At 38.1% G+C, this 12,985-nt stretch overlaps 2 protein-coding genes across 6 annotated transcripts; both read right to left on the reverse strand.

The window, feature by feature from the left end:
* Positions 1-246: 246 nt before the first annotated feature.
* On the reverse strand, positions 247-9,119 carry LOC145967436 (forkhead box protein J1-A). 4 transcript variants are annotated; one of them, XM_083092315.1, is made up of 5 exons: positions 8,616-9,119; positions 5,209-5,344; positions 4,109-4,424; positions 3,749-3,927; positions 247-3,600 (listed from the first exon to the last, which is right to left on the reverse strand). In XM_083092315.1, exons 3-5 carry the CDS (start codon positions 4,374-4,376, stop codon positions 3,121-3,123), a joined length of 927 nt encoding a protein of 308 aa, XP_082948441.1. In that variant the 5' UTR covers positions 4,377-4,424; positions 5,209-5,344; positions 8,616-9,119; the 3' UTR covers positions 247-3,120. The 4 variants fall into 4 exon arrangements, with proteins under 4 accessions (XP_082948441.1, XP_082948437.1, XP_082948440.1 ...); XM_083092311.1 differs by lacking the exon at positions 5,209-5,344; XM_083092314.1 differs by lacking the exons at positions 5,209-5,344; positions 8,616-9,119 and adding an exon at positions 5,102-5,170.
* Positions 9,120-9,604: 485 nt separating this feature from the next.
* Positions 9,605-12,833, reverse strand: LOC145967435 (dual specificity mitogen-activated protein kinase kinase 4). Of its 2 annotated transcripts, none has more exons than XM_083092310.1 (9): positions 12,443-12,833; positions 12,209-12,280; positions 11,973-12,090; positions 11,782-11,877; positions 11,533-11,710; positions 11,338-11,457; positions 10,962-11,261; positions 10,637-10,863; positions 9,605-10,548 (listed from the first exon to the last, which is right to left on the reverse strand). In XM_083092310.1, exons 1-9 carry the CDS (start codon positions 12,483-12,485, stop codon positions 10,383-10,385), a joined length of 1,320 nt encoding a protein of 439 aa, XP_082948436.1. In that variant the 5' UTR covers positions 12,486-12,833; the 3' UTR covers positions 9,605-10,382. The 2 variants fall into 2 exon arrangements, with proteins under 2 accessions (XP_082948436.1, XP_082948435.1); XM_083092309.1 differs by having other exon boundaries at positions 12,197-12,280.
* Positions 12,834-12,985: the final 152 nt, after the last annotated feature.

Raw genomic sequence — 12,985 nt, forward strand, 5'->3', positions numbered from 1 at the left:
TACGATACGTCTTCTCGATGCGTATCGTACCAATTCAAACGGCATTGTTTACACCATACATTTAGTACAAACATAACATTTGATACGCATATCAAACGGTCGGTGTAAACCAGGCCACTCCCTGATAAACGATTCACTAGAAAAAAAAAATGATTTAAAAATCAACATCACGGAGGTTTTACAATTGCGTTTTTTTCAGTTTGAAACACAAAATGGTAAGAGAGGAAAATGAGATCGTGTTCGCGATTGAGATGAGATTTCTCAATATTTATTTATCATATCTCTCATAGAGTTACATATTAAATTATATAGATACAAATTATGGAGACAACCACACGTTGCACTGAGCCCTTATATATCGTGGATAAATGAAGATAGAAGGTATATAGAAGAGAAAGAAAACAATTAATATTTTAGTCTTACTTCAAGGCACATGTCCACTCTACTCGCAATGAATCGCGATCGATTTTTTCAAATTTCGATCTTGGCGCGACTCGTACTCCATGTTTTCTATCAACGCATCTCAACTTTATTCCGGACGGATAAGCTCGGACGGACTCTCAAGAGGCGTGAATTAGAAATTGACACACCGATTCGACACTATTACGGTTAGTATTATATCACACTCCCGACACAGTTGTACTCTAATATTATCGTGTAATAGTACGCGTGATAATAAAACGTGAGAGACGCGTGTGCGCGGAGTATCGCGGAGAAATTTATTTATTTATTTTTTTAATTATTCCTTTCTTTCTCTTCCACTTTTCAATTTCTTTATTGGCGACACGTATGCGACACGTACTCTCGAAATTCGATCGTTTTTATATTGACGATGAATCGCTAATTCACTTCGACAATTTATTTTGTCGACGCTTACGTTTCCACAAAAAACACATGACATTGCTTTGACTTTTGTGTTCTCCTCGAGTTCCTACAGTAAATAGCAGCTTTTTAACGATTATCATGTTTACAGAATATTTTAAAATGGAATCTTATACGTGCCGAAACTTTTCCTTGGACTTTGAATATTCATGGTCAAACATGGAGGAATATTTCTCGGGACACTCCGCACATACAAGTGTAGGAGAATATAAACGCATATCTCTACGCTTCGTCTACTACGGTTCCATACAACGAAATAACACCGTAATATCGCCGTATAATCACGATATTATTATATATATATATATATACTAATAATGATTAATAATAATTTCTAAAATCGTCGAGAGAGAGACATACGCGACATAGGGAGGGGGGATAATAAAATAGAAGCCGCGGTGTAGTATGTATGTTCCGCCCACCGTATGTATGTACATCGCAAGATTCGTCGATTCGCAATCGAGATTACGATCTTTATCTCTTCCGCGCGTTATACATATATACACACATCTTTTTTTTTATTACGCGGTAAAAATATAGATCGCGGGAGCAGAAACTGCGATTGTAAATGTCATTTGAACGCGGCGATAGAAAATATCGTATGCATCGCGCGCTAATCGATCGATCTGGCACACATATATACATACATACATACACATACGTACATACATATATGTATGTATGTATACGTGTATGTACATATGTAAATTGACGCGCTGCTTATACGAATTAATAAAGGACATTCGCTAATTATTCAAAGGCACGATGCGTGAATCGTTTCGCCGCGAGAAGTTTAACAATTATTCTCAAGACGAGGAGAAACATCAGTGGAGAAATATTACCGAGATATAAAGAAAAACGATGTAATTAAGAGAATGGAAAAGATCGAGCCATAGAGGAGACATGGCTCGAATGGAAAAAATGAATGTCAAAATAAATGCTGTACACGGAGAAAATTTCACAATACAAATTATATGAAACATATGTTCTCTTTTATTGTAAAAAGTTGGAATATGACGAATTTATTACTATGAAAATTATAAATTATGCATTTGTTCTATTATTAGTACGCATTTGTTTGTGCATCAAAATATTTGAATAATTTTACAATACTTTTCTGTAAAATATATATACATAGACATATAATATTAAGCTAGACTGCTTATAAGGTAGTGGGGGAGGGTGTCCTTCAAGAGAGAAAAGGATAGCATGAATTTACTTGGGTTGTCTGTCTTTTTCTGACACACGCATGATGCAATTTCAGATTATTAAAGTCACGCATACTGGTACATTCATTAGAAAAAGACAGATACATAAATAAGTTTACGCTACCCTTTTCTCTCAGGAAGACACTCCAACTTTGGGCTTCACTGCCCCATAAGCAGTTTATGTTAATATGTTATGTATATATATGCATTACGATCACAAAAATTATATTGTAATTTTTACTACAATATTTTCTCCATGAAAGAATGATTGTATTAGTGTATTGTGAAACTGTTAGAAACGACGAATTTTTTCATTTCCCGCTTTATATGTATAAAAATTCATGAAATGTATTTATCGAATAGGCACTGATATTCCTCATCATGTCGCCGATCACAACAAATATTTCACGGCGTAATCTAATAATACTTGAATCGATTATAATATGTTTTGCCATATGATCGGCCATACCTTCGGCAACAACAGAGTTCTTACACACGTTATATTATAACACGTTTAATATGGTCGGACAGCGTGTTAAGACAATCTCGTTAGGCACTCTAAAATCGCGCAACGTTTCATTTTTACGTATATTAACTCACTGTTAAGGAAGAAGAGATAAGATGTGTTTGCTTTCATTTTCTCTGCTATTTCTTCCTCAACGGTGCTTGTTTTTCTCAACGCTTCATCGTAAATTAATCGCGTTTTAATTACGAGATTAATGTCTGATTTTAACTGATTTTAACGCATACGATAAATGAAATCGTTGCTTTTGTATAGTCTTGTTGTGATTGTTTAACAATAATAATTTATCGTTTTTTCGCGCAATCGTAGTTTGTAAAATAAAAAAAGTTATTGCGAAATCCGACAGAATTAAAAATTGATATCGTTTCAGATCGATCCGAGAACGTTGTTATTTGCGTCGATCGAATGGAACGGGAAGTCGGAGGGAGAGACGTATGGAGGGACGAGAACATTTGTTTCGCCAATGATTCCTGAGAGGCGTTTGCGAGAGAGTCACCTTGGCTTGGTTTAGAGGGTGTCCAAGAGATCGAGGAGCTCCAATTGATTATTTTCGTCCCAGCCGGCGATCAGCAAGCTCGTGAAATCGTCCTCGCTCAGGCTCACCTGCGTCGATTCCGGTACTTCCGACAGGCTGTCCGGAATCGGGGGTGACACGCTACTAGGCGGGGTCTCGTATAGAGTGCTGGATAAACAGCTGGTGGGTGGCGAGCAGCTGTTCTGAAGAGCATTGAGCGTCGTCGTTGCCGTCGTCGTTGTCGTCGTCGCCGTTGCCGTTGCCGCTGTCGTCGTCGTCGTGTTTGCCGTGGATGAGGATTGCTTCTTGGAGTTGCGAATTCGCTGCGAGATCGCGGAGCGACGTCTGGACCGTTTGCTTTCCTCCATTCTTTCGAGATCCAGCTTCCAGAAACCGCCCTTGCCTGGCTCGTCCTTAGAACGCGGCAGTTTGACAAAGCATTTGTTCAGCGACAGATTGTGCCGAATCGAATTCTATTACGATAAAAATGATAGAGATTAATCTCATTCTTTGCTGAATATTTAAAGAAAAATAATATGCATTCAAATACATAGTAATATTCAAATAATATCATTAATCGTTTTAGGGATGAATCCGAAAGAAAGATGGAATTCCCTTTACCTGCCAGGCTGGATCGGCGTATTTGTAAAACAGGAAATTCTCTCGAATCCATGCGTAAATGTTGGAAAGGGAGACCTTATTATTGTTAGCGCGCATCGCGAGACAAATGATGGTGGCGTAAGAGAACGGCGGCTTCGCATCGGGATCCGTTCGATACTTGACGGCATTTTCCGCGAGATCTAATGAAATTGAAGAAAATTTATATACCATACACGGTCTTATATACTCTCTGCAAGGTCTAATATAATCTTTATATTCATTTCAATTGTACATAACTGATTCTAATTATATATAATAATAGTCCATTCTTTCTCGCTTTCGATTAATTCTTGCACTTTTCTAGATTATTCTAATAATTACCCAATTCGGCCTTGACCAAAGGCGACAGTTTCTTCGGGGGTTGACGGACGACCGGCGGGGGCGATGGCGAACAAGGTGGCGTCGGCAAGCCGGATGCGCTGGTGATGTCCAACGATTGCAGCCAGGAGAGGCTCGTCAATTCGGCCTCGACTCCGTCGTAATCGTCCGTGCTACTGTCCATACTGCTGTTGTCCACTGCGGCGGCGGCGGCAGTGGGCAAGTACTCCTCCTCCGTCGATATTTCAACTTCCGCCAATTCTATCCTCATTTTTAGATCCGTCTCTCATCACCTGAGTATGCCAGCGCAATGTAGCACCTACGCAAGCCAGTTGTCACTTTCGTTTAGTATGAATTTCTTTCAGAACGCGCACAATTGTCCACATTTATAAAATTAACAAGTTTTCATTCGATTGAATTATTTAATTAGATATGTGTGAGTAGATGAATGATGAATGTGCGCAAATGAGAGATGTTTTTCGAGAGACAGCAATGATGCTCTGTTAGAACGCACTTTTCTACACATTCAATACTTTTCTCTCGCAAAAGGATTTGCTATATATAACTCCAATTGATGTTGAATTCTGATTGTGCAGTTCTCGGAATCGTCCACGCAATACTTTGAACTCGTGTGATTCACTGAAATGTCTCCTGACGTCACGATAAAGATGGCATATCACTTGGCGCGAAAAAAGTTTTTTTTCTTTCTTTGACCTCACGCGTTAATATTATGTTATCAACATGATATACGTTTAACGATTTACATAAATTTTCAACAAAAACACGTCATTTTTTTACAAAGACTGCACTTTTCAATGATGCGTCATCCGTCGACATTTGTACGTGGAAAGAGAGGCGGAACATCGATTACAATTCTCCGGTACACGGGAGGAAAGAGAGAAGAGTTTCGATAAAAATTTATAAAATTTGCATCAAAAAATATTGAATGGAATGAAAAATTATTTCACAATGCTCCTGAATAGGTAAGATACATACGTATATAAATATGTACTAAAATAAGCGATTGAGACGCGTGCGTGCACACGGTACGGTCGGACGAGTTAGACTGGTGGTAGCAAGGGGTGGAACGCGCCTGTGTCTACCTGCTTATTCTAGCGACCTGACGGAGGTACGCGTGTGCGGTGACAGGTGCTGGGTTCCCTTTTGCACAGGTGGACCATGCACACGCGCCGGTCGGACGACCCTCTTTCCTTTTCGTCGACCCTCTCCTAACTGAAACTAACAGGGGAGTTCACCCTTGTAATTCTGACCATGGCGAGTACAAGTAAAGTCGACGTTGAAATATTTCATACCGCGGACAATGTGTGACGATAAGAGATGACGTATTAATTGAATTATATAATACGTTGATTACGTAATATTCTCTTTAAAAAGCCTCTCTCCAGAAAGTTGATTTTCTTCAATAGAAAATATTTTTATTTTTAAACGAAACTAAACGAATACGTAATCACATTTATATATATCTATTTATCGTTTGACCTTGAATTAACTATACGAGCTAATTATATTTTAACTCGAATATGTTAAATAATTTCCTTAACTAGAGAGAGAGACAGATACATATTTATTTTAATGGAAAATTTGCAACAGTTTTCTATTTATTCATATACTGATAGGTAAGCATTTAAAAAATGTTTGAATATCAGATAAAAATAAAGTTACATAATTCATTTTTTTTCTGACGAAGATATAATTGATTTCAGAATTTCCGAAACCCAAATGTGAATTATTCTATGAGAAAATTTCGTTTTACTGAGGATAATCTGAAGAAGGCGGTGTGATGATACGAGCGTTTCGTCCAGGCTGCGTCATAGGCGGGGGTGGACAGACATAGTCGTCTCGGTACAGGTGCCTCCATTGATCGAATCGGGGGGAGGCAGCGACCGCCAGTTACGATAAACTGGCGTGCGAGAGAGAGGGGTAAGAGCCACGGCCATTCGACCGGGACGAGAGCATGGCGTGCGAGATTCACCCCCGGATCTCCATGATCATTGGTCGACGCTCGTATGGGATCGTTAGAGCACGAGATTCGTCCGCTATGAATTAACACAGACGAAGGCTAATGTCGCATGCGATATGGAGACACTTTTGGGCGTTCTACGAAAAATTGACCCTCCTCCGACAAAGAAGGGATGAATGTCTTTTTGATGTGGAAAAAATTATCTTGTATGAGAGAAATTGTCTGTGATAAAAGCAGGAATTTCAAGGGAATTGGAGCGTTCGATTAAGATGCGATGAATTTTTCACTAAGCTACATAATAACTATGTCGTGCCTCGCGAGTTTGCTATTGAACATGTCTCAAGATACCTCGAAATGATTATTACATTCCTGAATTATTTTTTAGCGAATCGATTACATAAGATTGATGTCGTAAAATTCGTTTTAGGCAAGATACTCGGGAGCGCGAAAGTATCGTATGGAAAGAGTGTCTTGTCGGAAAAACTGCAATTCTAGCGATATATTGTGATGCAAAATATAAATATTGATTTTACTATAATACTTTTTCATATAATAATATATTTTTAAAAGAAATTATTTAAGCGTCCGATATACATATATGTGTATTGCATTATAATGCATATCATTTATATATTACTATTTTATATATATAAATTGATGTCCAATTGATGTTGTTTTAAACAAAACAAGAAAAAGTAATAATTATTGTTTGGAAACATTATTAGCGATATAGCTATGAAATGATATACCTGCAACTTTTGTTGAAACTTTAAATGAATCGTTTAATCGTTTTCAATTGATATAGTTTCAAACACATAAATATCAAAATAGCTCAGTTTTATTATTAGTGCAGGCATGAAAATATTACGTTACACCAAATTTATTCTTATAATAATATATATACGATTTTTCTTTTCTACTTGTGGAATTATACAATATAATTAATTTTATCATAATACTTTATCTGACGTAACACGTGCACATATTTCTCTCTCCGTATTATTTAATTAATTAAATTTATTTTATAAACATATATTAGCGCGACTCGGAGACATTTTGTCTTAAATTTTTAAAAGAATTTTCACACACAGGAACTGGTGTGATTTAAAAGACAACATTGGGAAAAGAATTTGAACGGACGCCATCGCCAAGGATCTCCTACATCGTCGTCAGTGAAAGTATCTGCGTGGTGGACGATCAATAATCTCCTGGGAACATCCGTTCCCCTGTCGGCCCTGCCGGGTTATCCAGCTGGCTGGCTACCCCGACGACGGTGGTAGCAGCAGCAGCAGCAGAAACAGCAGCAGCCAGTATCAGCAATATCCAGCAGCACCTGCCGCCTTCTTTCCCCGCGCGTCAGGTTGTGAGTCACTATCACGTTTTCGTTGCACGTTTACCTTGCCTGTTCGCTCGCTAAAGCGACGTATCACGTGCAACAACGTGACATTATGCGCCATATAAAAGGACGTAATGGGACCAGTAGTATACTACTGGACTGTCTGTATTTGAGAATCGATTTCCACATTATTATAAGACGATGTACTTTCATCATCGCGCGCTTTGCGTTCGATTATGCCTACAATTATATAAATGGATGTGACGCATAAAGCAATGAATTTTTAAAAAATAGACAGTCCATATACATAGAGCAAGGAGTAAAATAGAGTACATCTATATAGTCGCTCTAATATTCTATTATATTCTATTGGTATTTGCATTTGAAGATTTTCTCGTAAGGTGAGAATTTTTATTTGCTTGAATCCACGTTTAATGCAATCGTCTGATGATTCTTTTACTTTGTACGATTATGGTATCTCATAATATTAAAATAGAAGATAATATCACGGTGCGCGATATAATAGTCACGAGTACAGACGGGGGATGTCTCCTTGAGAAATACAAAAGTTGGTTGAGTCTGGTAGCGTGTTCTCTTGGGAAATAGTAACAGGTCATCGCGGTAGCAATGATGTGGACGTATTTCAATGGACAATTTAAAAGAACGGATAATATATACGCAGCAGTTACGGATATAGACTCTCCGACGCGGAGTCAGAGTTCCGGGAGGGCGGAGGCGCTCGGAGGTGCATCAAATATTCAAGAGAATTGATTTCAACGAGTGCAGCAGCAGCACAGTAGCATCAGACATAATCTACATCGTCGCGATTGACGATGATAATGACGTTCATGTGGAACCTTTATGATCGAGCATTTCTTTTGGCATCAAAGATGCAGATATAGGCAAAGAAAGTAAAAGAATAATCAATTGCCGTTATAAAAAAAATAATTATTATATCAAAATTATTGCAAAATATATTTTCAGTATTATCTTAAATTCTTTTCATCAAAATTCTCTCTCTTTCTCTCCTCGATTTTTAAATGTTGGTGTTTTCAAATTTTTCACTTGTATTTTAATTTTATGTTAAAATAATTTGTTGAAAGATTACGATATAATTTATCGTGCTAGATGCATTTTGCGACAATACATGCGCTTAAAAATAATTCAAAGAAACATAAATTATCGGTACTCACCGAAATCACCCAAATTCGTATTTAACATACACTTGTATATAATCGTTAATTATGTTTAATGAAGATAAAAAATAATTGATAAGCAGTAGATGATCTTTGCATCATTTTGATGATATTACTCATGTACTGCTAATCTATTTTTTGTTCATAAAATCAATTCTTGCGAGTATTCCATGTACTTTTCAAATTAGAAATGTTTGTCATTAGCACAAGCGATGGATGATCAAAAATTAATTGTAAAACACTTTTCTTCAATTAATTTGAATTTTATAAGCGATTTTAATCATTATAGCTTGCGAAACTCGAGAACGTTTTACACCGCAAAATTAATCATTAATCGCGTCGATGGTTCTGCTAGAACTAACGACTATCGCTGCAAAGCACCATCAGTACCGGCAACCACCATTGTACCGCCATCTTCTTACCTGTTCAAACGGTACCACTACGACAGGTGCGCGACCGCCCCCAGGATTATCGATTATAGCTATAATTTGTTCTTGCCAAGTTTACTCTTGTGTAAAAAATGCGACGAGATAGTTTAATCGACTAACATAAATATTACAACACTTTGCAAATATTATAATATACATATATAAACGTCGTGAGAAATATAAAAGTATCGGATTTTTATTATTCTATGCAAAAATTTCGCGAGAAAAAAGTTTGCAAGTTGACATCTCGAATGCGACTCTTTTTCTCCCTAAATTGTTTTAGAGATTATAATGAAAATGTTTTTATTATAGGAATACACAAGATGGAAATTTGATAATTGTTGGTTTGAACAAAAAAATGTTCCAACATTCGCAATCGAGCGAAGTGCACCTGGACCCGCAGCTTTTAAAACTCGTCGATATATGAATTGCCGCGAGAGATAAGGGAACCGTCGGTTAGTCGTAAGAAGAATCACCAAAGCGTGAACCCGATGTACGCGAACCGCAAAGTTCAATGTCAATATGTATACAAGCGGGAAGAAAAAAAACGTCAAAATGTTTTTCGCTCTGTGAGTGTCAATGATTTATTTCCATTACATTACAGCACTCCTAACATTTGAGATACTCGTATTTAAACCTGTCCTAAGAAAATCATCAAAAAACGGTCAATACCCGGATGATCATCGATATCAATTTGGCTAGAATAATTCGCCTAGAGTATCTTTCGCTCCTGTAACGCTGCTTAAAAAAATCGTGGAAATCAAGATTTATTATACAAGGCAAGATATAATTATGCATATATATATATATATATATATATATATATATATATATATATATATATATATGCATATACATGTGTATATATACACATACCTTACGCATACATACGATTTGCTGAAAATTTATCATTTAGAGTCGCGCCGTTATCGAGAATTATAAAACTCGAGGAGAATCTTTTCGGGACGCGATATTTAAAGTTATATTAAATGCGAGAAAGAGAGAGAGAAAAAGATAATGAAATAAAGATGACGCAACAGGAGAAAAAGACAATGTATGCGCCATCATTCAATATTTAACGAAACTCGCCAGCTTGTTTCAATACACATCTCTACGCGTTCTCTATCGCATGACCGTTTCGAGTTCACAAGAATACAATTTTAAGAGCGAGACGACGATATACGATGGCGAGAACGGTCGTCGATTTCGCTATCTACGTTAAATCGTTGGAATGCGCGGTAATACCGTTCATATTCAAAGAGTGAGAGTCTGAGGAGAAAAACCGCGGTACTATGATGCGATGACGCACTCTCGTTATCGTCGCTCTTGCCAATTCTTAAGGTTGATTCGTAGTGAATGGCGTCACTCCGTTATTAGCCATATTGTCCAAAACTCCGCTGATATAAGCCGCAACGTCGATCATTGCTTCCTCCGCTCGTCTGATGAACGGATGTTCCAGCAATTTATTGTACTTGGGTCGCTGCGTCTCTTCCTTAATTAAGCTTTAACAAAAGAAAAAAAAGATATGAATAATTTTAATTCCAATCAAATTCGAAATATTTTTAATGATTAAACGAGTAATGATCCTACCACGTATTCACAAAATTCACAAAGTCCATAGTGAAGTGATTTCCGTTCTCATTAGGAGAAAGTCGTGGTGGATCACCTTGTACCACTTGATAGAGCTGTTCAAAGACAGAGTTCCATTTCGGATATGGAAAGTACCCTGTGGCAACTTCCATCATCGTGATACCCAACGACCATACGTCGCTTCTCACATCGTAACCACGCGCACGTTGCGGATCTATCCTCTCCGGCTAAATAATAATTGTCACGATATTATGAGGTATCAATAATTCAATGATCGCTACTTATATCTCAGCATTATCAATTTCAATAACTGTAATAAACTTACAGCCATATACGGTCTACAACCAGCGTCCCGGGTCCTCGCGATCGAATCCACGAGCTGACCAGATATACCAAAGTCACACAATTTTATATTACCTCGTCGATCCAACAAAATATTACTAGGTTTCACATCTCTGTGAATTATTCTTAGTTTCTCCTTGAGGTAATTTAATGCTTTTACAGTAGCCACTGTAATTTTGCCTAGAATACATTCTGGTATCCTCTCATTTAATCTCTCATAGATGAACTTGTAAAACTTATCTAACGACGTATCCATAAGTTCCATGCAAATCCAACAATCTCCCTGTGTGTAGAATGATAAGATAAGATAATGCAATTGTTTTTGTCATTTTCACGAGTGATGTCACCGAATTATATACCTCTTTAAATAAAGCTCCATAAAATTGCACGATACACGGACACTCATTTGACTTCATCACAACTTCCAAGTCCATTAATAATTGCTTTTGTTCTCTTTCATCCACGGTAGAACGAATTCTCTGAGATATAATTTGTTACTTTTAAGAATTTCAGTGTACGATATCGGCAGAATAAAAATTGTATCGTCAATTTACCTTCACAGCCATAACAGTATTGCTTATCCTATGAATCATCTTATTTACAGTTCCAAATCCCCCTCGTCCTATTTCTCCAAGATCCTGAAGATCTTCGCTTGTAAAATCATAAACCATGTCTGAAGATAATTGCAATTTACCGGTACTTTGCATAGACTGGCACATTCGCAGTTTGTCTCTACAATAAACTTTATTGTAACTTACCTCAAAAGATGTATATTTTGTTTATTTTTTTTATTAATTCTATACCTTGCCTTATCAGGAAGAAACTCTTGCTGCTGTATTATATTGCGAGGTCGAGCTGGCAGCTTAGGTAGAGATAAAGGCAGACTTGGGCGAGAGGATCTATTTGTCGCGAATGGAAAAGCATAGAGTAATCTTATTACACAGAAACGGTAAGATAAATATTTATAAAACTATCTCGCTCGCTAAAACCTCACATTGGTGGACATTGTGCTGTGGCTCCCGTTGAATTCGACAATGAGGAATTTGTGGAATTGGCAAACGACAAATTATTGCCCTGTGTTTGAAAACTAAGTTTCAGCTGTCTTCGCCTCTCTGTAACAGAAAGGATGGATTATCGAACTCGGAAGTAATCTCGCTCATCGTTATTGTTATTTTAACATCTCAAACATCACTGTTATTTTAATAGATCTCACTTCACCTTCGCACCTACCCGACATCTCGTTCTGGACATCATTGTTCGTTCGAAAATCCATTCGTGGAAAGTTGAAAGATCTGCCAGAACCTGCAACGCAATTGGATTAGTTAGCAGCCGGAGGGGACTACGAGATCGTGGAGACTATGTTCCTCGTGTCAACGCGGGACGATGCCACCATGGTTAGGTTAGGTTTTCCATGGTGGTTAGGCCGACGTCGCGTGGCCAGAGTTAACAGCAACGCGCGATTACCTTGGCCGACTTGTCCCGACGAGTTTGCCTGGTTTTCCGCCATTCTGGGTCCGGCGAGTTCTGGCTGCTCTGAGCAGCGCGAAACCGCCTCGTGAAAGGCGCTCTCTTCCCCTCCTAGAAGATCCTCCCCTCGCAAGATCTCAACAACCTGACGTTACATGGCAGTCGCACCATTTGTGGGATCTCTTGTGCAGATGCGGACGAGGAATCTTGTCTCTCCTTCTCTCTCTCTTTCTCTCTCCGAGTCGATAACGTGTCGCCAAGTTGCGTTAACCTTCTCTCCTTCCCGTTAATTACCGCGAAACGTTACCGTAAACTCGTTCGTCGCGAACATTTGGCTACTCGACGACTACGACCGTGCACAAGGTATACAGTACAAATACGGTGGATCTCTCGTAGCATGGATACGGAAGGCTAATGGTCGGTTTGCATGAAACCTACTTGTCCAGTGGAATGCTTTTCGATTGACCAATCAAAATCTTTGCCTCTTTTATCTCGATTGGTCAGTCTGTTCTCCGACTTGTGATTTAGCGACTCGTCTAT

Source organism: Camponotus vicinus, unplaced genomic scaffold, assembly GCF_025532165.1.
Source record: "Camponotus vicinus isolate PSW18456_S1 unplaced genomic scaffold, iyCamVici1.0 SCAF_2, whole genome shotgun sequence".
In the NCBI taxonomy this organism is placed as follows: Eukaryota; Metazoa; Arthropoda; class Insecta; order Hymenoptera; family Formicidae; genus Camponotus; species Camponotus vicinus.

Bases quoted from the DNA above. Each gene is read 5' to 3' on its own strand.
- LOC145967436 (XM_083092311.1), bottom strand. From the start codon at position 4,376: ATGAGGATAGAATTGGCGGAAGTTGAAATATCGACGGAGGAGGAGTAC. The intron at 3,928-4,108 runs GTAATTATTAGA...CAATTTCATTAG, and splicing joins TTTGGTCAAGGCCGAATTGG to ATCTCGCGGAAAATGCCGTC. The intron at 3,601-3,748 runs GTAAAGGGAATT...TTATCGTAATAG, and splicing joins ACGCCGATCCAGCCTGGCAG to AATTCGATTCGGCACAATCT.
- LOC145967435 (XM_083092309.1), bottom strand. From the start codon at position 12,485: ATGGCGGAAAACCAGGCAAACTCGTCGGGACAAGTCGGCCAAG. The intron at 11,711-11,781 runs GTATAGAATTAA...AGTTTATTGTAG, and splicing joins TTTCTTCCTGATAAGGCAAG to AGACAAACTGCGAATGTGCC. The intron at 10,864-10,961 runs GTAAGTTTATTA...ATTATTATTTAG, and splicing joins GTTGTAGACCGTATATGGCT to CCGGAGAGGATAGATCCGCA.